The sequence below is a fragment of the Mixophyes fleayi genome, chromosome 5, assembly GCF_038048845.1.
Source record: "Mixophyes fleayi isolate aMixFle1 chromosome 5, aMixFle1.hap1, whole genome shotgun sequence".
Taxonomy (NCBI): domain Eukaryota; kingdom Metazoa; phylum Chordata; class Amphibia; order Anura; family Limnodynastidae; genus Mixophyes; species Mixophyes fleayi.
Window position 1 is genome coordinate 268,166,097 of NC_134406.1, and position 24,925 is coordinate 268,191,021.

The window sequence follows — 24,925 nt, forward strand, 5'->3', positions numbered from 1 at the left end:
GTATTCAGCATTTACTAATTGATCAAACCTACCACTGGTGTAAAATTACCTGCGTGAACTTTGAATAAACTTATAATAAAATTATATGAATATGTTTATTTGAACTGGACATGAAAACGAGAGGGCAGAATCATCATCATCATTTTTAGTGACTGAAAACGCGTCGGGAACCACCAAAGAGACAAATAAAATATTCTGCTAACATTGCACCTTCCATGTGACTTTTACTTTTTGCCTCGGATCACTGAGGTGGGAGATATCCTAGCTGCCCTCTCAAAGTCATTTGTATAACTGCACATAGGATTTGCACAGGTACCAAGTGCAGCAGGTGAGACGAGAACCAGAAGTCTATGTATCACCTGATCCCACCAGCCAACCCCAGATCCTCTGTAAATCATGTGACTGTTATTAAGGTGTCACATGACCACTTTGCGTTTCTTCATTTAATCCTCTGTCCCATAGCAATGTACTTCATTATGGCAGAGCCGGTCAATCAGAATTTTAGCCACTCTGTGGCCTTCCTGACCCAGCTAACGGCCTGTGCGATTACTCCAAGCAAATCTACATTATATGGGTAAAGGTTGTATCGCTACATAGGCAAATCACCTGTTCTCCATGTTCTGTAATGAAGTAGGAACCGTGGTGAGGGTGAGTGAGGATTTCAAAGTAAAAGGGTCAGATCTCAGTCTCGCCTCCACTCCGAAATGTCACCAGTCAATGACGAGTTTCTCTGAGACGAGAGCTCACATAGATCCTGGAGACATCTAATGAGATGGGACTCTCAGGATTGTGAAACGCGTGTTTTATAGATCACAACCTAATGTCTCTGCTGCTAATATAGAGACTCTTTCCACTTTGTTTATTGCATCTCTTTTAAAAAAAATAATAATTGAATTAATAAAGGCGTCATTTATTTGATCAATCGAGGAACGTGTATTTGTATGTTCTACCAGAGGGTTAATGATGATCTGGAATGTCTCGTGTTGATATTGGAACAGACTCTGGTTGTTCGTTGATACATTTATTCCTCAAAGGCCAAATGCTGACAGCCCAGGCGGGCGCGTGTGAAAAAGACGACTGGGATAGATTTTGCACATCAAGTGTCTGCTGCGGGTCGGTCGCTGGAGCTGGTCCTAATTAGTCAATGTTGGACAGTTTGACTGTAAAGACCTTTTACAACTAGAGCAGGGTCCTGGCCTTTGCTGCGCTCTCCATGAACAACTTTCAGTAAAGCAAAGAGCCTAAATCTGCTGGTTCCCATCTTTATATCGCCAACCTCTGTGCCCACTATTGGTCATCAAGTAGCCCTGAGATCTGTGATTGCATCGAGACCCTCACACTGAGGCTGGGTACACACTAACGAAAATTTCTCCCCATGAGATATCGTTAACAATTTTACCAACGATTTAAAGAAAAGTCCCGATCAGCAGCCGATTCCTCTGTACACATTATACATATTTTACACCATTTACCATCAGATCTGTGCTCTTCATCTGTCATAACCATCAGCTAAAAAGATGATGACTCTGCACACTCCATAGAGATCTATGGACACTGCCGGTCCTGAGTGCTTACACACTGCATAGAGATCTATGGACACTGCCGGTCCTGAGTGTGTACACACTGCATAGAGATCTATGGACACTGCCGGTCCTGAGTGCCTACACACTGCATAGAGATCTATGGACACTGCCGGTCCTGAGTGCCTACACACTGCATAGAGATCTATGGACACTGCCGGTCCTGAGTGCCTACACACTGCATAGAGATCTATGGACACTGCCGGTCCTGAGTGCCTACACACTGCATAGAGATCTATGGACACTGCCGGTCCTGAGTGCCTACACACTGCATAGAGATCTATGGACACTGCCGGTCCTGAGTGCCTACACACTGCATAGAGATCTATGGACACTGCCGGTCCTGAGTGCCTACACACTGCATAGAGATCTATGGACACTGCCGGTCCTGAGTGCCTACACACTGCATAGAGATCTATGGACACTGCCGGTCCTGAGTGCCTACACACTGCATAGAGATCTATGGACACTGCCGGTCCTGAGTGCTTACACACTGCATAGAGATCTATGGACACTGCCGGTCCTGAGTGCTTACACACTGCATAGAGATCTATGGACACTGCCGGTCCTGAGTGCATACACACTGCATAGAGATCTATGGACACTGCCGGTCCTGAGTGCCTACACACTGCATAGAGATCTATGGACACTGCCGGTCCTGAGTGCCTACACACTGCATAGAGATCTATGGACACTGCCGGTCCTGAGTGCATACACACTGCATAGAGATCTATGGACACTGCCGGGTCCTGAGTGCTTACACACTGCATAGAGATCTATGGACACTGCCGGTCCTGAGTGCGTACACACTGCATAGAGATCTATGGACACTGCTGGTCCTGAGTGCCTACACACTGCATAGAGATCTATGGACACTGCCGGTCCTGAGTGCCTACACACTGCATAGAGATCTATGGACACTGCCGGTCCTGAGTGCCTACACACTGCATAGAGATCTATGGACACTGCCGGTCCTGAGTGTGTACACACTGCATAGAGATCTATGGACACTGCCGGTCCTGAGTGCTTACACACTGCAGGATTGGAACAACATCGTTCCATCATTGAAAAAGATTTTAGTCCGTTTCAAAATCAAATGAAACAATACGATGAGCTTTAGAGAGAGAATTTTTCATCATTGGAGCGTACACACTAATGTGATATATGGCCAAACGGTCTCTTATTGTTTGATTGGACCAATAAGCGGCTGAAAACTCTGTAGTGTGTACTCAGCCTAAGTGAGGCTTTTGTGCATCGGATAAGAGGGCTTCAGTATAATCTGATTTTTATTTTATTTTTTTGTTCCCCCTTTTTAATTCAAGCTTGTTTATGTATCACCCTAAACCTTAACATTTAATATAGAAGCTGTGAAAGGGTGGATGGGGGGTAAACTTGGTTCCTGCTACTTCAAAAAGTGATACCCAGTGGTCGAAGTGGACATTTAATATGAAAAATGTAATGGGAATGTAAGTGACTGGTATGTGATAGTGTTACAATGTAGCAACAGGAGAAGTGGCGGTATGACATACCCCGTATATCCCACACTTCCACCACTGTCTGTGTGATATATATATATATATATATATATATATATATATATATATATATATATATATATATATATACACACACACACTCACATATACCCCCTACTTTGACCATTGGTGATACCACAGATGTCAGTAAAAGTTGCCCAATGATTAACGGACTTAATAATTTAGCCACACACAAAAAAGGGAAACCATTCAGCAAACTGGTCCATGGTTAAATTGCCGGATATAGCTGCAGATATTGTAGTGTTTGATCTTTACTTAAGTCGCTGCCGAGTTAGATTTTGACCTTCTGGCCGATAACCATCTGCAATTATTTAGTTTACGCTGTTATTAAATTATATCTGACAACTCTTCCCTTTCATCTCTGTTCCTATCTGTGGGTGGAACATTCAGCCCACGTGTGACTTTTTTATAAAATATATTTTTTTAAATAATATTCACAAACCATTATAAATAACCACAGCTTGATTTTATTTTTTAAAAAAGGCCGGAGGCCAGCTGAACATATTAAACAAAAAAAACCCTTTCGTTCATACACTGCTAATCGTGAATGTTAGTAGTTAAATATTTTACGTCGGACACATCCACAATACGAATATTTAAAAGATCTATACACGTTGAAATGTTTTCCTACAGCTCGGTCTTGAGCAGTTTCAGAGCCTTCTTCATGTTCTCGAACACTAAAGATCAAAAAAAAAGAAAGGAAAATCAATGCATTGTAAAATAAGATTAGAAAAGTAATTAATTGATGACTCGGCGCAATATTCTGCAATGGGACGGCCCAGTCTGATGGATCAACAACCGTGGCAGTTATGGGGTGAGCAAGTTGTCAGCTCAGTTGCCACCTCTGGCACCAGAACAGTTTGGCTCCCTCTAGTGGATGGACCATTGCATTACACCAACGTGTCGCTTTCACGCTTCTGCAGAAAACGCAGTAACGTTGCGGCTGTTAAGCTCAGAGCCGTAACTTTAAAGGTTTAGCGCCTGGAGCGAGAAGGAAAACTGGCGCCCCCCCCCCCCCCCACTCGCCCTCAATTTTAACCTAAAATATTCATAGACTGTGTCGTCCATTTCAGCGTGGCGCCCTGGGCGGTCGCCCCTCTTGCCCAGCCCTAGTTGCGGCCCTAGTGTAGCTAACCCGATCACCCATTAATGGAACAAAGATTACAAGTTCATTTTGTCTCCTAAATATGGACGGTGTTTATTGAGAAGTGGGTAAAACACTTTAATATACACCCATATAACCGTTGAAGGCAGCCGTCTGCATGGGCAACAGGGTGGCTCAGTGGTTAGCACTACCACCTCACAGCACTGTGGTCATGAGTTTGATTCCTGCCCATGGCCTTATCTGTGTGCAGTATGTTCTCCCCGTGCTTATGTGGGTTTCCTCCCACGCTCCAAAAACATACTGATAGGTCAATTTAATAGCAGCCAATTAATCTTAATCTCTCTCTTTCTGTGTATGTGTATATATATATATATATATATATATATATATATATATATATATATATATATAATGTGTGTGTTAGGGAATTTAGACTGTAAGCTCCAATGGGGCAGGGACTGATGTGAGTGAGTTCTCTGTACAGCGCTGCAGAATTAATGGCGCTATATAAATAGCTGATAATGATGAGCTGAACCAAGATTTATGAGAATGAGGTCAATTTACGAAGAAGCAGTCCCATCAACTGATGTGAGTATAACAAAACTTGTTTATCATTTCCATATGAATGAAAGAAAAGTAAAACATCTTATAATAAAAAAAAATGTCCACAGGAGTCGCTCCACCATTGCAGAATAATTTGTTACATTTACAAGTGTACAAGTTAATGTGTCACAAAATGTAATACCTAAAACTTGACACTGAGCTGCCTGCACTTCTCATTTTGCACCTGGTGGTGGCGCTGTTGCTCTTAAATATATCATTTATTTATATAGCGCCAGCAAATTCCGTAGAGCTTTGCAACTGGGAACAAACACTGTAATAAAACAGTACTGGATTCATACAGATCTATGTTTCTATTTGTATGTAAACGCACGTTGTCAAAAAAGATAAAGGTGCAGCCATGTCCACCACTGTACCCGTTACCAGATACATATTTTGTGTATTTAAAGAATATCTCATACTAGTAACAAGTGAACCCCTTACTTCCTGGGCATCTAAAGTTCTTATGGGTAATGAGAATTCTGTTCCTGAAAATAAATTCCTATAGGAACAGCTACTGTTGTAAATGAGCATATGATGGTCTTAAGAAAATTGGCAGCTCTAACTCTGTGTTGCTCAGAAAATTCCCACAATATTATTATTATTTATTTATTGTTATGGATTTGTAAAGTGCCCCGGTGCTCTGCAGCGCCACACAGTGGAGAAAACTTACACAAATCAATGTCTTCTGGCTCATAGGTGTATCGGTGGTTTGAATATTTCCCAGGAATATCAGCTCTCACCACAAGGGAGGGATCTGTGAAAGAGAAATAATACTACTATTACTACATTACTTACACAAGAACTCTATGGACAGTATGTTATTTTGTAATACTCCAAAATTACACCCAATAATTATTACTGGTTATTTGAACTGCTTTGTGTATCATTTGTGTTTAATATCCCTCTCTTTGCTCAGATGACCAATATATAAACTTTATTTGTTCTCCCAGGCTTCACTGTGTACATAAATAGATGTCTGCATTATTATATAATTTAATTATTATATTTTCTCTAACTTCTACCATGTTTCTTCTTTTGTTTTGGGACGACCGATCTTCTTCCTCGTTCTCTATGGGTTACGCATAGAACAGATAAGTATATTTTCTCAGAGAGAAATGGGCGAGGGGTAGGAGGAGGGGGCGATGCGGGGTGTCTACAGTTACAAAGTATCTGCCTATGAACCATGAATCTGTCCGCTGCCTGCGCTATTAACTGTGAGTTGAGGTTTAGTTTTTATTCTGGAGTGTTTAACTCACCCACGAATACCAGCTTTGGGACGTATTGGCCGTCGAGGAGCAGGTTCTTGTCAGTGGGGTCATACTGGAAGACAAAAGTAGAATATATTTTAGAAAAGAACATCCTTGCAGAAAATTTGGATTAATTATATAACATACTTTTTAATGCATAAGTGATAGATAAATATATATAATATGTTTTCATTGGAGACTTGCAGGCACAATCTGTGCATATACAATGAAGTGTATAACTGGCTAGTTCTTGTTGGAGAAATTATAAAAGTGGACTTTGTCTATGTTATTTCTTCCCTTTAATGCAAGGTCACAGGCTTAATTACATGATATCTCACCTATCCCCACAAATGGTCATGGTCTAATGCACACAACTGAAGCCTTATACTTCTCACAGTCCACCTGGTGGAACAAAAAGCTGCTTAATTGGTTCTAGGTAGGAGAGAGCCAGATCCTTATCTGTGGACTGTGTTGTGTGACGTTCCTGGGAAGGTCTGTTGTCTGCCCGTCCTATGATACAATATATCAGATGAACTCTCTCAGTTGCAGATGATTAAGCTCATCCTTTATTAGAGGGTCCAGTGATTGGACCGCAATGAACCTCGTCCCGTTTTCTTAATTAAAGTGTTTTTTTGCGTAGTGGAAATGGCTATGTGGAGCGCTCCTAATATTGTTCCTTCTCCATCTCCTTTATCTTAAGAATCTCTCTGCACAAAATGAAATCACATTTTTGCACGGGTCTGCATAAAACTACGGGCAGTCTGCACTTAGCAAGAAACGCTCTTAATCCACTCAACCACCCTTTGGCCAGTCCCAATACTGTCATCATTCCCAGTAAACCCATTACCCTTTGCATTTCTACACCTAGATATGGTTTGTTTATTGTTTGAGATTCTGTCTCTACACTTGTTCTCATGATGAGCAGATAAGCTCATCATGCACTGAGGAGCTCCAACAAGGGTGGAAGAGTCTTCCTGGAGGTGGAAAGTCTGTGTGTGCATTGGACCGTGCTAAAACCAATTGTGTAAAGCACAGAGACATAGTATTGCCATGTGCAGTAAATGATGTTCCCCAGAAGTTTTTATGACCCTACATTAGGCAAATGATACTTACAATAACATTGAGGAGGATGAAGTGTTCAGCTAGTTTCTGGATTCCTTTGTGTTCAGCGAATGCTTTCTTCAAGGCTGCAAAAAATATCAGATATATACAATCAATGGGCTTAGTACATTATAGTACAGGTGTATGCTAACTAATTGCAGGACAGCAATCCTTTGGAACTACAAATCCCAGCCTCCCACAGCAACTAGAGACATGGGATGGCCGACTCTGTCTCATGTTCTATAATAATTGATTGTTTAATAAGCAGAGAATGAGGTAGAAGGGGGCAGCCATCTTCCATGTCACGTGACTTAGTGTAGGGAGGTCACGTGGCATACCAGAGAAGGGAGGAGGGGGCGAGTGTGGAGGGAGGTCATGCGGCATACCAGAGGGGGAGCCCTGGACTATTTTTACTTGATACATTTTAGAATTACAAATTTTGCTTCAGTAAAAATGTTGACAGTAAGCTTTTTCCAAAAAGTAAAAAAGATAGATATAGTATGTTATATGGAGACTGGGCAGATATGACCGAGATTCTGGGGTTATCAATCAGCTAAGGATTTACAACATTGGATTCCCTTTATTTTCCATATATTAAAATAGTCTTGACTATGCTGTCCTGTATATAGACAAATACTTGTCCTAATGGCACATGCACAAATGCAACTAGTTTTGCAGAAAAGTGCAAAAATGTGATTTCATTTTACAAAGTGAGATTACTGAAATGGGATAGAGATTTGGGGAGGGTGGAGTGTTCGGGGCGACTTCAATTTTATACCAGGTGGATCAGTTATATAGAGTATATATAAGTACTATATACATCAATCCATATTATTATAGCTGAAATAAAGTATTTATATACTGAAGTAACAGGCGTGTGATTTTACGGGTATCGTGAAACGTTTCCTTTCATGCATTTACTAAACCAGAGTTCTTGCATTACCTTGGGAATGTGGACAGTCCTCTCTGTGGTTAATAACCAGCAAGGGTTTGTTTCTGGAAAATAAAGTATTTCAAGTTCAATTATTTTGCTTTGATTAGCTAAACGAATTGTACTTCTAAAAAGACATATGTTCATAATATAGATTTATAATGATTTAGATATCAATAATCAATTACAGAAGTTATAAATACTGTTAATTGTAAGCAATGTGTAGACACTGCAATTTTTTTTTTTTGGTGTATACATTCATGTGTGATGCCAACAATTTATACTACACAGAGCTACAGTATTTGTTGCCATTTATAAAACTAAATTGAAATGTGATCATGCAATCTTTTTGTCAAACACTAGATGGCGCCCTAGATCCATCAGATAAACTTATCTCCCTCATTTGCCCCGTTACTGACCCGGACTTGGCTTTAAACAGAGCTTCCTCGTACGTCTGAACCCAGTCAAGGTTGTCACCCCACCCTGTAAGGCAAAGAACATACAGTCAATTATCCAACAACCAGGTTGTGTGCGTAATGCTTCGCTCACAGATGCAGACTATGGACGTGCAATAAAAATGCACAGCTTATTTATCAAAGCAATTATTGCTGAGCAAGAACTCATACAAGATATATAGATATAGGACAGGGGCAGAGAGTGTGGCATTCTTCTCTGGACGCACCTACAGAGATTAGGAGCATTTTATTTCCTGCATTGCAAATGAAAAGCAGAACTTGTGAAATTGCATTTTTTACCTCTGGATAGGGTCTGAGGTTTGGTGTTTGCTGGCGGTGCTGGGGTTGCTTTTTCTTTTGGGGGTGCATCCTTGGCCAGAGAGAGTGAGGTAGCCACAATTAAAATAAACACTGACTTGAGTACTGCGTCCATGGTTAGTGCTGAAAAGAAAATACAAATATTGTTCAATAAGCGCTATAGCTCCTATATAGGCTCATGCCTAGGGCAGCTCTGTTCTGGGGGCTTCAAATCTATGGATGACAGGCAATGCAGTACAATATGCATGGTGTTTAATTACCAATTTAGGGTCTTTTTATGCACTAGTTTTAAACTACAGCCCTCTGCACTATAGATTGGGCATTAAACACCGTTCCTGGCATTTACCAGCCGGTGGTACTCCAGTTATTGTAGTAACTCAAGTGTCAGCTTACCCAGTAATAACTGCAGTCTATGCTCTATGGATCTTACATTTGTTCATATATTTTAGCTGCAAACCATATACGTCATCCAAAAACCATTTGCATGACTTTACACAAGTTATAGAACACCACTCATTGTATTTCTGCACTGACAAGATAACTTATCTATTCACATTCTTACGCTAGCTTAGTAAATTGTATTTTTTGGTTAACTTATTAACTACTACAAACGTCATGATGTCTAATGATCTTCTAACAAACGTGCTGTATGCCATAGAAACTGGACACTTACATGTCTAACCGGCACTAGATTGATCAAAGCCAATATCTGATTTATTGCTATAGGAAACATCACATTATAGGCTCCAAGATCCTGATTCATTAAGGATCTTAACTTGAGAAACTTCTTATTTCAGTCTTCTGGACAAAACCATGTTACAATGCAAGGGGTGCAAATTAGCATTCTGTTTTGCACATAAGTTAAATACTGACTGTTTTTTCCTGTAGCACACAGATATCAACTTTAAATTTCAGTGTACAAATAAGCTATCAAGTATTTGTGTGCTACATGAAAACAGTCAGTATTTAACTTATGTGCAAAACAGAATACTAATTTGCACCCCTTGCATTGTAACATGGTTTTGTCCAGGAGACTGAAATAAGAAATTTCTCAAGTTAAGATCCTTAATGAATCAGGCCCCATGTTATTAACAATTCAGGTGATACTACTGTTCTATAGAGAATACACAAACATCCCTGTGTTGTGTATTCAGGCAGAAATACTTCCATATACTGAACAGAATGCAGAAACAACAAGGAAACAATATTGGAGAATTAGTAAAACACTGGTGAACTATCAGAGATGAAGTCAGATTAGCAGAGATACATTTAATAAATGTTAGCAGCAATTCTAATGAGATATGAACGCTCCTGCTGATAACACATAATAGGAAACTAATTAAGGGGTCTCTATGGTTACCCAAGAATGGATCAAAACAGCCTTTGTAAAACTTTACCTAGGACAGAAAATGCCTCAGAGAGAATTAATTCTGCCAGTATCCCAGCTTAATTGTAACCTGTTTCATTCCAGGTAACCCAATCCTAAATCCCCAAAGAATGAAATAATTCAAAGCCAACTCACCTCCTCTTTCCAAGTGCGGGATTTGTTTCAACTTTGAGCCAGTGGCTTGTTGCAGCTCACCTGTGATATTTATACACCTGGGCACACCTGGGACCCGCCCACTCAGCTGAATTTGAATAGGTTTGGTGCATACCTTTACTGTTTTACAGGTACACTAATCCTCTTATCTCGTTGTGCACAAAATACACTCCCTCTGAGCTGGTGAATTCCATGTAGCTCACAGGTCTTTGCATTTTTCAACCCGGTTGAGGTTTAATCTCTGTTTTCACTTTAAGATCTTGGCACTAATCCAGGGACAGGTAAACTGAAATGGGAAATAGTGATTTGCCTGAAGGCTGATTTGTCTCTGTGTGATTGGATGCCGGTATCGCCTTAAGCACAGCCATCCGTATTAGTATACAGTCATGTTGTTTACAGCTCAGTCATTATAACACACTAATAAATGCATTGTGACCCATTTGCCTTGGACAAATTGCCCTGCTCCCTTATTCCCACATTTCCCCCTGGTTGAATTGATATTTTGAAACAAGTAATTCAATTTTAAAAACTACCATTCATATAATTACTTAGAACTATGTGTAAATAACACATTATAATTTCATTATTACGTTACACATAGGATGTAAATTAATCAAATATTCAGAGTCTCCCAAACAGTTCTGTTATCATGTAAGGCTTGGGCTAGAAGTACAGGACAGGGCAAGATAAAGTATTCTTATAATCTACGCCAGTGGGTGATATTCTTTTATAATGCTCAAGTGTCCCTAATGAATGACAAAAGTATCATGAATCACAATATTGTATTATTATAGTCAGGTGTTTGTGCTTCTATTAGAGGAGAGATCATCTCCAACTAGTTCATTTTGGAGAAATATTTGCAAAAACTGAACTGATCATTCTTGTTCTATGAGTGGTTTAAAGAGACGTTTCAATGGTAAAATGTAAATTTTTGTTATTTAAGATTTTTTTTTCATCTATTTGGTTTACAGATTTTTTTCCAAAAACATTCTTTAGCGATTACCCTTGATGAGCGTAGTGGGTTTCATTTTGAAGGTTGATTCGAGACCCCCCCTCCAGGGGCAAACGCAGGATTTGCAGAGGAGGGTTTCCACACCACGCCGTCAGTGGGTGTGACCAGCATGCATGGGTAGACAGTGCTTGGCTGCTCTCCAACTCTTTCTATGCCCATAATATACATGGGCAATGCTGCGTGCACTACTGTTAGGTGCATACAGCTCTCCCTTTTCATGCAGAGCCGTGTAAAGCGGGGGCAGGGTCCAGCCACCTCAATTATACAGTGCCTCAGGCTTGGAGGGGGTTTCCAGGCACTAGAACCCCCCCCCCCCCTCGGTTTGCCTATGCCCTCCCTCCCCAATATTTAAAATCTGACCATTTCCCAATTAAGCCAAATAGATTTGCTCAGCTCTCTATATACCTGTGTCCCATAGATATTAATGTTGACGAATGTTGAATCATCTTTAAAGGAATTGCTAAAACCTACGCATCTATATCACTCGGAGAGTTGTGTCATCATTGCTAAGAAAGTTATTGTCTTGACCTTGAAATCTGACCTCCAGCAGTCCGCTCGTCAACATTATAAACACCGGTATACTATATGTACTATAGGACAATTATAGCACATGTCTGATTTATATTGTTTACCGCTTGTGATATTAAATAACAAAATTCAAAATGTGTATGTTGTTGTAATAACGCTATTAGTTGCTTTCTTTGTTACATGTGCGTATATTACAATTTTGTGCCCATGTTTTAAGCATTTCTTTTCCCCCATGAGGATTTTTCTCCTGTATTAGAGAGGTTTTTTGTATTTTATTGATGCCCAATAGCGAATACGTACTTTGCAAACAAAACAAACTGTTATAAACGTGGCCGTAAGCCCACGTGACGTATGGCTGGCGTGCAACAAACGGATATATCATCGTCCCGACCCGCGCATCAGCCGTAGTTGCGTCTTTCACTATTGGCTTATTGCAGCAGTTGTGCAAGTAGTTCTTGTTTTACATAAATGTCTGTATGTATCTCTAATTATACACCTGCAAACTGACAGTCTTAGGATATAATCACCCAGCAATGTCCAGGCCACAAACCACAGACGTGTGATAGGAATCTGTGACATGTAGGGTGGGGATGCTTTAGAAGACAGAGAGTAATACGTTATATGTCATTGTCTCCACAGTCCCCTCCGGGCTGAGCTTTCGGGAATAATTGCACATTTTATATTTTGAGTTCACTTTTGAACTGTAAAAGGTTTATATCTTATAATATCACTGACTGTTGTAATATCCTGGGCAGCCCCATAACAACAGATACTGAGAATCAGAGGAGAGATAATGTTGCAGATTCGATTAGTTATTATGAAAAGTAAATACTGATCTGCATATTGTTCCCAGGATATCCTTAGGGAGAGGCTATTCTGCTGAATTTGCTCTCACCCCCCCCCCCCCCTCCTATCTCTTCTCTCTAACGCTCTCTATCTGACAGGTCAGATATATCGTAGGATATTTATTAACAAATAATAGACACACAGAGGAATGGCAACAGTGACTAGTGTTACAGTATATACTACACAATGTGATATAACTGTAAGGGAACATTGTTGCCAATCAGCCAGGGACTATTGTCCTGTCTTGGGCTGTGGATATAGATTTTGCAGGTCATTTTTCTGCTATAAGTTTGGACCACCTTCAAACCTCAGTCACTTTTTAAATTTGCAGTTGTTGGCACCAGGATTATTTATTCTGAATCCAACAAATTTTAAATCTTCGTCCACGTGTGACATGTAAATTTGCAATGTTTAAATATCGCCCAACAAAAAGTGATTTCATAAGTTTGTTCTTTGTCTGTTATTTAATTTCCTGTTCACCCGGCACTGGGCCTGGTTACTGGGTTTTGTGTGTCGATGTGTAAGCTGATAGGTCATTGGAAACTGGGGGGGAGGAGGGGGGGGGGGAAGGAATATGGAACAAGGAATTTGGATGTTTTAAAGTAGATTGTCGGGCTGGCGTTAGACCGTGTAATAGTAATTTCCCTCATGTTGCTTTTGTGGAGAATCAAGAGGTGGTTAAATGTTCATTATAACTTCATATCTTTGGTCAAAAAGCCCGAGCAGTAGCTTCACTTTTTCGTTTTTCTACTTGAGCTGAAGGTAAGAAATAATCCTCGGGCCATGAACTAGCCGGTTCCATAGGCCGTGTGACCGCGCCGCGCTCACTGTGTGAAATCACAATCAGTAAATAGTGGAGCAAAGAGGGATAATTATTCCCAGTGTCAGACTGGGGCATGAAGGGCCCACCGGGGAATGCAACACTAGGGGCCCACCAAAGGGGGTGTGGTCAGCCATCATAGAGGCGGAACCAGACACTAGAGGGGGAGTGGTCAGTCCACGAAAGACAGCTAGCACCTTAGTGTAGTGAAACTACAAGCCCCAGCATGCTTTGCCAATATATAGCAGCTTATTGCTGTAAGGATATGCTGGGACTTGTAGTTTCACAACACCTGGAGTACAGAGCCATGACGGCGGTGCGGGCGGTGCAACCGCCCCGGGCGCAAGCCCAAGGGGGCGCAACTGCCTGATACCCAAGCAACAATCGATTCCTCAATACCTGGAATAGCTTGGCGCTTCTGCCTGCAGTGGAACGCATGTGCGTTCCACCGAAAGCAGGAAGTTCGGCATTCAAATGCCGGACTTCCTGGCAGTGGAACGCATGTGCGTTCCACGGCCAGGAAGTCCGGCATTTGATTGCCGAACTTCCTGCTTGTTCCACTGCGGGCAGAAGCGCCAAGCTACTCCAGGTATGCTTTTGGCAAATTTTATATAGACACCGAGGATTTACCTCGTGAGCGCGGTCAGCGCTGTGCAATAGAACGGGGATGCCTGCACCGTTAGATTAAGGACACCGCTGGACTCCAATCATACTGCTGGACTATTTGAGGTTGGTTTTTAATCTGCTAATGAACCCTATTTTTCCTCCAATATATAGCCACTTGTTTGGACCAAAAGGACATACTATCTTTACACAAGGTTATTTGCAGCAGCCTCTTATGCCCCGATACAATTGGATCCCCGGACTTTGTTGTGTGGAATATAAGCACTGGTTGCTATGTTTATGTTTTTGCACTATATTGAATGACCATTCCTTTTATTTATTTATTTGGATGTATTAATAAATGTTATTGTTTTAATCCATGTTACAATCGCAACATCATTACCATTTGAAGTCTTCAATATTTTTATTTACTACAAGATAATTGAGCGAAGACCTCTTGTGCAAGTTTATTATCAGACCGGCAGCCTAACAAATAGTCCTGAAAACGGAAGCATAAAACACCCAGAAATTATCTGTACAGCGCTGCCGATTTAGTGGCGCTATATATATATATAACTGCTGCTGATGATGATGGAGGTCCAGTCCTCCTGTTGCCACATACATTAACTAGTTGTATAATGGACGGAGCGAGCAAGTTATGGATTAATGTGACCTTAGGGCAGATGATGCAGAAGAGAGACCCTACTAGATGTTACTGGCAAATATTCAGTAACCAGAAACAGCCAATCACGTGTTTTGCTTTAACTGGGGGTCATTTATGAATCCGAGAACCCCACAATATTCCTGCTTCATTTTATGGGGTAAGTATTTGCACGGCAAACTGCGGAGAGGCACATTTTGGAAGGTGGAAATGGTTGGTTGGAGGGAGGTGTCCTTCACCTCTGCAGGGTAAATAGTATTTCATTTTGAGATACAAGGTGCTTTTTTTTTTTTTTTTTTTTTTTAAGCTTTTATATATAATTAAAAAAATGTAACAAGTGAACATTAGTAAAACATTCTGGAGAAACAAAAGTAAAACAATCATTTGGACAACCTATACCTCAATGAACAAAGTTCTGTTCTAACAGAAGACAATGGTCTTACAGCACTCTGTTCCCCGGTAATAAGTGCTCACACCACTTCAACAGACTCAGCACAGACCTAACCTCTGAATCGCAGCAGAAAAGAAATTCTTTACCCAGGTGCAACCCAGTCGGTGCATTTGTTCAACAAAGAATAGTTTTTCTGCTATGGTCTCAAGGTTCTATTCTAGTCACATAAACATTACTGAGTGTGTGTTGTGCAAGCATTGATCGCAAACTCCAAATACTTACAATTTACTGGAATAACGTCAAATGCTTGAAATAAGACTTTTGCCTGAAATTGCCATTTGAAACCTTGGAAACATACTGCAATTTGAGAGCTATATTGTGAATAACTGATGTTCCCTAGCAACAGCTGCAAAAAAAATCTTCTTGCCTCCACGTTTTGTTTCTTCAAGAAACTCAATATAAATTTTAGTGGGAAATTGTGCAAGTTTAGCTTTAGACATATATCAGTCAGCAATAAGTTAACTATTAACATTTGTCTGAGAACATAATTGAACTGCATTTCTATTTATGGGAAATATAACTGCAATAAAATGGGGAGCGATGCCTCTTTTAAGTGGACATGCTCCCAGGAATATTATATAGGGGGAGCTTACCTTTACTTGATACTGAATAGCGCTAAGTTATTCCTGCGCTTTGTCCGTGTACCCCGTTTTCTCCCACACTCCAACAACATACTGGCAGGTTAATTGGCTTCTGATATAACGAACCCAGCTACGTTGGTGCGGTAGAGAATTTAGACTGTAAGCTCCACTGGCGCAGGGGCCGATGGTAATGATTAAACATTCTCTCAAGCGAAACAACTAACGGTTAATCGTAACCTTGTCCTGTGTACATTCTAATATTCCACATGAAACTAATCCAAAATAGATGACAATGCCAACACTCTTGTTTGCTGTAGTGACAGCTGAAGCGGAAGGGAGGCTGGTAAAGTTGGGTGTTATTATACTCTCATCATGTGGTTCCATTTGTTTGAGTGTTTCAGAGATATTGGCAGCCGACAGAGGCAAATATTGAATATGTGGTCATATAATTACACTTAATGAAATTGTCTTAGAATAATAACCCTGGTTAGCAAAATGGTTTAGGAACAAATTTGACATATTAATTAATTATTCTAGTGTTCATCCTACGACCAATTTAGGATCACCTCTTTCATTCACTTAAATGTTTCTCGTTTTTATTCTAAAATATACTTGGCTTAGTCTCATTTACAAGTCGAGATCAACAATATTTTCAGAACTGTTCTGTGAAGTATTCAACTCTTTACACGTTTGGCTGTGAATTTTCACGCGTTTCACCATCGGAATTGGGCCTTGAGTGTTCCACATGGAATTTTCCTGTTATTTATCCTCCCTTATTATTACCCAACCATCCAACAAAGCAGAATGCATTGATACGGTCTTTGCCCCAAATTCATTTATAGACTATAAATTTCGTCAAAAGCGAAATGCGAATTTACAATTTTATAGTGTGGAACAGCGAGAAACAAAAGTGTAACTCAAAGATTCTATCAATGGAACTTCTGCGAAATGACCTGTTCTGTCTTTTATTATTATTATTCTCTATATGCCGCCACAAGTTATCTCCGCAGCGCCGTAAAAAATACAATACAGACGGTATACCAGGGTACAACAGTACAGAGTAAAACGAGTATAGCCTTCAGTATCTAGACATAGGAGTAGAAGAAATGGTATTGAGACAGAAGGGAAGAGGACCCTGATCATAAGAGCTTACATACTAACGGGAGGGAAAACAGACAGCAGACATGAGAGGAGACAGTGGAGGGGATCAAACAAAAGAGACAGGGAAGTGGGAGGTGAGGAGAACAAGGATGGAGAAGGTTATCTGGATGGCTGGTAGGCCTTGAGGAACAGATGGGTTTAGAGGCCCGTTTAAAGGAGCTAAGATTAGGGGACAGACGGATGGAGGGAAGGAGGTTCTTCCAGTGGAGGGGGGCAGCACGGGAGAAGTCTTGAATTCTGGCGTGGGATGAGGTGATCCGTGCGGAGGAGAGGCGACGGTCATTGGCCGAACGCAGGGAACGTGCGGGAGTGTGGATGGAGAGGAGGTTAGAGATACATAGGGCAGTGGAATAGGGGAGGTAAGTAAGGCGAGGCAGAGGAAGAGCGGCGTGGAAGAAAGATAAGTCTCGCAGCCGCATTAAGAATAGAGCGAAGAGGGCTGAGATGGCTCAAAACGTGATGCACGTCCCATGTATCTGAAATGTTGCATGAAAAGTTTAGACGGACACTGGACACTGGCGGTCCTTAGTACTCAGGATTCAAGATCCTTTTTCAGGGAGAAAATTTCTGAGCTGCTCCTACAAAACAGGGACTCCCCTAAATGTGCCTTCTCCATATATTTGCTCTCAGTGCAATCTTGTGTTACAAAACAAAATCTTGTTTTTGAAATTGGATGTCTAAGTTGGTTCCTTCATGCACCAAGCCCGAAGTCAGCACCTGTCCTGGCTAAGAATTTTTTTTTTTTAGAATTTGGGTTGAAAGGTTGGGACTGTAATGGCAATTATTCCCCCTGAACTTCTTAGTGGGAGATCTAAAGACTCAGTCTTGCAAGAAAAGGAGGACTCTGACCCTGAAAGGGCCTTATGGCTCTGGGGTGATGGGTTAAAGGAGACCCCCAGTCTTGCAGTTTGCATTGAAGAGGGTCTGACGACTTTTGTAACCTGAAGTCTTTATAGCCCGAAGGTCAGGGATAAAGGAGCCTTTTCCTATATGGGGGGGATGGGGCAGTTTTATACAATTGCACTTGTGCACTTGGACACTGAAAACACGCAGCTCGGTCTTTAAGACAAACAAATCTATTTCTATATGTGACGGTGAGCACTGGGTGTTTTTATATTATTTTTCTATTAGTTGTATAACATCAGATTATTTTCCTGTGCTCTATATACTGAGAACAAAGTCAATTTTATGGGATTGGTTGTGAACTGTGATTGTTTCACTCTTGAAGGTGTCACAAACACACAGGTAAATGAAGAAACGTCGGCTGCAACAACCACAAGTCACTGACTTGCATCAATGAGCAGCCTGTTAACAGCAATGTTGTGTGGAAAAACCTTTATTCCATAGATATAGTTTTCATATGTGACATTCTGAGTGTCACTCTTCGTCCAGTGATTGTATAGACTTGCGATACTCATTGACCTCTGCGTGCTCAATATATATATTTTACAAAACCAGAGAAAAAACAAGCCAGGGCTTGGTATATCCCACAATATATATGGTACCAGCTGCTTGGCAATAAGCCCGCGCTGGGTATATCCCATATTGTATGTGGTACCAGCTGCGTGGCAATATAAATGCCCATATATGTATACAAAACAAAAAGACAGTTGTCAGCGCTTATCCTTTACACTGCATATCTGTGTGTGTCTAGCAAAATGAAAACATGAGGTATTAGTTCATATTTTGATCAAAACATTTAAGCCTGCATCCCAACGTCAAGGGCACCTCATTATATTGCATATAGGTCAGTGTAGGACCTGCATATAATGAGGATCCCTTGATGCTGGGATGCAGGCTTAAATGTTTTGATCAAAATATGAACTAATACCTCATGTTTTCATTTTGCTAGACACACACAGATGTGCAGTGTAAAGGATAAGCGCTGACAACTGTCTTTGTTTTGTATATATATTTTACAGCTTGGTCTGTTTACTTGTGATTTATGCAGAAACTAAAAACTCACTCTACTAGTAAGTAACTTTAAGTGCAATAATTTCCACTCACCTAACTTATTCACCGCCTTTCAAATACAATCAGGTCACAGCAATAATTATTTTCATCATTGCTACCTCTCCTCTAGCCCCTGTTTGGCTGCGTCATGTCAAGGAATTAAAATGATTAGAGCAAAAAGTGTTAGTTATATTATGGGAAATATTGTATTAAAAACTAGCGTAAAAAGTTGCACGCACAGCCTGCAGCAATATGGCAGCATGTAATGTGCAACTTCAGAATAGTTTTGATAATAATAAAAAAAAAAAAAAAAAAAGAGCAGAAAATGGAATACAATCCACCCCTCTTCTTCCTTTGACATATCACATTTTGGTTTTAGCTCCATTCTAATTGCCAGAAATGAGGATTTCCCCATACACTGACGTTAGGTAAACATGTATTTTATTTTTCTTTCATGTTTGCTAAGCTCTGGGTGTTGTCCTAGGGAGCGCTCCTTGGTGACTGAGGAGCGGCTCTGTTTATGGAACAGGATTTGGGTCTCACCTTCCCCCCTCTGTGCTGAGGGCAGCGTGCGCACAATCCTGGTGATTTGGTTTTGCTAAGTGTTGTATTTAGTATTTTATATTGTTTTGTGCAGGCGGAGACAACTGTGTTTTGCCAGTGTAGTCCCAGGAAAGGATATCTCTATATATCTGGTGCAATAAATAAATTCTTCAGACAGGGTTAATCAATGACAGCCGACAGAATATACGTTTGTCCAAAGTGCACCCATTCATAATGCCCCTAGGCCCAGAGCACACTCAGCTCTACAGAAAGCTGTATGGTGTTTATTTGGCTTTAAGTATTCAGTCCTGGCAGCATTGCCAAAACTCTGTTTGATTATATCTGTCAGTAAATATTAATACACCAGCGCCATGTTCCGTCCCTGTGGTCTTGTCGGAGTGTCTGTTTTTCACAAATGATTTCTCTACGTATTTAAATATATTTTGTATCAAGTAAATAAAGAATTGATGCAAACTGCTGGCTGTTGGTTTATATTAATAAAATTGTCGGTATAATTTTTTTACAAGGGCCGGAAACCCTTTTTTTTAATCTTACATGTGAATTGTTAATTTACTCAGCAAAGGATAGTTAACTGTATTCCACAAGGATCGCAATGGTACATCCTCCTATCGAGATGGCGATATATAGTCATAGACTGTATATAGTCAAAGAAAAGATGCTTTATTTAGTTAAATAAGGGTTTGCAGGTCCACGGTACAAGGTCACGCTTGTGCAGATGTCAGCAGAACTGGCTAGTGCAGCGATATGACTACTGCTGTTAGTCAGTATTGCCGGCAGCGAATATCACTTAAGCCACTGCAGCGATATTTTCTGGCCAAATTGTGGCGATAGGAGATTGCTGCGGTAAGTGACATTAGAAAACCCGCACTATCGCCCCTTAAAAGTAATTAAACTCGTAACAATTATAATGACTTTTCATCAACAGTTTTTAAAAAAGTGAAGAAATTTCTAAATCAATCCCAAGTCTCTACAAATTAGCTAAATAAATGACGTCCACCGGAGAATCGGGCCAATCACAGTGCAATCAATAAGTGTCAATAAATGTCACATGTCTGCAGCCTTATAAAAGGAGCTTACAGTCCCTGGAATAGTCACTATTCCTGAATTGTACGAGAAGAAAGCATCTGTAAGTGGCTTTTTACATAAATACGCTCTAGTTATCCCTATTGTCACAGTCTATGGCAGTGGATCCCAAACTTTTTTAGTCCAAGGCACCCTTAGGGTCTCCATAATTTTTTCAAGGCACCCATAAGCCAAAATAATTACCAAGTAGTCCCCCGCCTTCCTTACCACTGGCCCTGGCTGAGGCACCCCTGTGAGATCGCAGAGGCACCCCAGGAAGCCTAGGCACACAGTTTGGGAACCACTAGTCTATGGAGTACAACAGATCTTGCATTGTACAAAAAACTCACAGACTTCCCCTCTATCTTTGCAATTGGAGCGGTTAGAAGTCCAAACCCCAATTTTTTTTCTGTATTCGTCCTTAGCGCCGTAAAGTACGCAGATCGAGCTAGCGGACTTTGCAGTCAAGTTTGCACCCATCGGTAGAAAGAGTTTGCGGGGGGAGGCGGTTCCTTGCCAAATACAGAGCAGGCGCACCGTTGCCCCTAGTTATTCAGAGCAGTGCAGAATACAGCCTTCATTTTGCTGGGCGAAACTGTTAAAATGAGTTAAAACAGTAGAGAGAGTTTATATTGGGGTCTATCGTGCCAACACATTACAGCTGAAAGTGGGGTCGCAGTGGGCGCATCGGCTTGGGGCACCGAGGGTGAGGTGGGAACAAGAAGTTGGATGACTGAGTGGGTACTTCTTACACCCGCAGTCAGCTAAGAGCTTCACTGGCCCAGCGCAGAGCAAGAGATGCAGGAAGACGGGCCCCATCGCTGGTCCCCCCAACAAATTTTGCTTTGGGTCTCAGCGATGTCGTGTTCCCCCCCCATTCTGAGGTCTTGGTGACTGGTCCCCAACCACTCTGCTATAGAGGGAAACCTTACATATAATCTCTCTCCCCCCTAGTACTTTGCAGAAACAATATATAGAACATATATTAGGGCTACAGTGTCTGTTATATATTCCTGATTGCAGAATGCAGAACCCGTAACGACTCGTCATCCTTAGAACAATCTCTGACTCTTGTGCTGAATCATCAGTAGAATTCATCTCTGCTCCGCCCGGCAGGTCTCCTAAACATGACTCTGCTGAGCCAGATCCTGGGCTGCACGACATCCGGGATGCTATTTTCTCCTCACAATAACAATGTAAATAGAATTATCCATTTTCAAACAATCACTTAGTGGCCAATTAGTAGTAACGTGCAGAGAAGTTGTATAAAACCATTCTACACTTACTGTTGTTTTCACTTTTACTGGTTTAGGTGTCGAGAAATTTGGTTACATTGGGGTATATTTACCAAGACCCCTCTTTAACTAAAAATTTTCTATTGCTGCAATTTACTAAAAAAATACAAATGTTACCGGGGCTGAGTGATGCTCAGTTACTTGGCGATACTGACCAGCGGCGGTAGGAGGAGTCTTATTAATCGCCATGCCATCGATCAGAGGAACTGGAAGCCCGATCAGAACCACATTCATTAAAAAAAATAAATTAATAAAGTTGTGTATGCATAAGAACATGGAAATAGAGCTGCGAGTCGACCTTTTAATATTAGTGAGGTAAATGTTCGTCGTTGAAGAAATGATCGCAATTCCATATAATCAACGTTAGTTTTTTATTCTGTCGGTGGTACTGAAATTAATGTGCACCTTGCAATCAATGGCGTCTTTGATGAATTGATGAAATGTGGTAAATAAAAAAATAATAATTTCACCGTTATATGGACATGTGATATGGTAATATTTATACTAAAGCTTAAAAATCTTTGTGTACTGTGCACTAAACATTGCATGCAATATGCATGGAAAACAAAACAAAACACAGTCCCCCCCTACTACCTGGGAGAGGGTGTAACCTAGCAGTGAGCTCTGTACATGTATGTCACATGGCTTCTGAGTCTGGACACATCCTATGTTAGGTGCAGGGGTATAAGTAGCAGCTACAATCCCTGCATCCATGGTAGTCACACTCTTACACTCTGCGTCCCAGTGGTCCTCGTGCTGTAGAAGAACGGCACGCAGATGGGACAACCTTTCAGTGCGTACTGCACATACATTGTGTTTATAGTCTATCTTCCTTGCCCATGTTTTGCGCTAGCTAGTGGCACACATACGTGCAGTATTTAAATCACAGACTCTGCCGTGTCATCACTATCAGTCGGCACTTACACCTGCCCTGGAGTGCTGTGTTTAGAGCATTTGAAAACGGGTGGTTTCACCCACAGACTGAAGCCGGAGGGTGAGTAACAGGATCAGTGTCTGCGGTGGAACCTGTTTCACAACGAATGTTGCACTTAAACGTTACCTTTAAGGTCTTAATTGCTGCTACAGTCAGTAATACCAGCAGCAAAATGGTTCCTGGTCAATTAAGTGATTTACAGATGTTTAGCTCACTAGTAATTCCCTTATCTGCCTGTGCTACATGAATCTAATGCAAATCCATACTAGTGCAATCCTTTGGTAAAGTCCAGATCCTATTAGTTGACTCAGAAACAGTTTTGTTAAAGAGCAAATCCACCACTGAGGACTATTATTAAGGGATTTATGTGTAAAACAGACGCGATATAACCCCGATCCCACATCTAACTGTTTTATAGATATGCTCGCTAGCAGAATCAATCTATCTAGCACATGACTTCCTGCAGATTCTTCATTCTTGGGGGAACAGATGCATACCTTCCTCCTACACCTAGCCTCCACTGCTCCAGGCTTAAAACATAGCAGCCTTATGTCCTGGAATGTCCAGGAGACTCCTGAATTTTGGGTAGTGCTCCTGGAGCCCCGGAAGAGTAGACCAGCCTCCCAGATCCCATCTGATCTTCTTGCCATTCGCCCCCTTCGCGTCATCCTGGTCCCATCTCCCACTGTGTGTCGATATGAATCACAGCATTGCGCATCGAAGGGCAAATCACGCCCCCCCAACCTCCTGTAGTTGCCCCTTGAGCCTCTGTTCCGAGATATCTCGAATGGATGTATAAAAAGTAGCCAAATATGGCTTAAACTGAAGACTACATACACCCGACCCCCAAAGATGAAGAATCTACAAGAAAGGTAAGTCCTTTCTGTCCCCAAAAAAATTGATATTAGTTGGGAAGAGTAAAACATATAAAACCAACACAGGGTGATAATGTAAAACATGTTGGGTCTCCTGAGGGACATTTTTTGACACCGACCACTGGAACAGGCTGAGCAGATGTCCCTGATTTCTAGGAACAGTACAAAATTTCAATGGTTTGTCCCTGGTAGGGATGTGGCCTCAGAAATTTCCCTGGATTCACTAAGGTGTATTGGGTGGGGGAGGAAAGGTCAGGGGAAGCCGGGCAGCTCAGCTCGCCAGATCCTGGGAAGCAGGCGCTGTGGCCGGACTAAGCGCCTCTCCTGCGCAGAGCCTCCGATGTCACCCGCGGGGTCAGAGAAGATCCAGGTAAGGAATAGCGCCAATTCATCTTCTAAAGTTTAGAATAATTTTCCTTTATTTGAATAATGATTGCAATCCTGTGATATAACATGCAATTATCTTCAACACCGTCTAGGATCAGGTCTCTGAAATAGAGATTGTTTCAGAGACTTGATCAGAGATTTTCTTGAATATAATGGGCCTGAGTCATTAAGGAAAGTAAGGTAAGAAAAAGGAGTAAATGTTCTCCGGGACAAACCATGTTACAATGGAAGGGGTGCAAATTAATTTATTATTTTGCACATAAGATAAATACTGGCTGTTTTTTCATCTAGCACACAAATACTTGATAGTTTTATTTTTACACTGAAATTCAAAGTTGAACTAGGACATGCCCTACCCCAACTATAAATCTGTGCCTACATCTTTTGTCAACTGCTGTTCGAAATACCACAAATCCTGCTGAGAAACATTGGGTATATTTCTCATTGCCACATATTTTGGGCCAAATCGACAACGAGGCCTATGGCTGACTATAACACCTGTTGGCAGTAGACAAATATGACCCAGTGTCCTGCTAGGATCTGATGAAAGTTAAAAAAAAAAAAATGGAGACTGCAGTCATTTGAGCTGCAGTGACCTCACCGATCCGCCCCTTTGTATGAATCCATTAATCAACTCAGTGCATTTTTGCAAAGCTGGTTGGCCAATCTGTCACTCCCACCTAACATGGCAGCCTGCAGCGGTGGAGTCATAGAGAGCAGGCTAGACTTGATTATATAATATAAACATTCGATTGT

General features: G+C 41.2%; 1 protein-coding gene and 1 long non-coding RNA gene across 2 annotated transcripts in view; both read right to left on the reverse strand.

The window, feature by feature from the left end:
* The window catches only part of LOC142159310 (uncharacterized), a 361,481-nt gene that overhangs the window by 148,341 nt on the left and 188,215 nt on the right, over positions 1-24,925 (reverse strand). The window lies entirely within an intron of this gene.
* LOC142159303 (anterior gradient protein 2-A-like) lies at positions 3,581-10,523 on the reverse strand. The gene is made up of 8 exons (XM_075214074.1): positions 10,419-10,523; positions 8,879-9,019; positions 8,543-8,606; positions 8,136-8,188; positions 7,205-7,278; positions 6,101-6,164; positions 5,515-5,598; positions 3,581-3,813 (listed from the first exon to the last, which is right to left on the reverse strand). Exons 2-8 carry the CDS (start codon positions 9,009-9,011, stop codon positions 3,764-3,766), a joined length of 522 nt encoding a protein of 173 aa, XP_075070175.1. The 5' UTR covers positions 9,012-9,019; positions 10,419-10,523; the 3' UTR covers positions 3,581-3,763.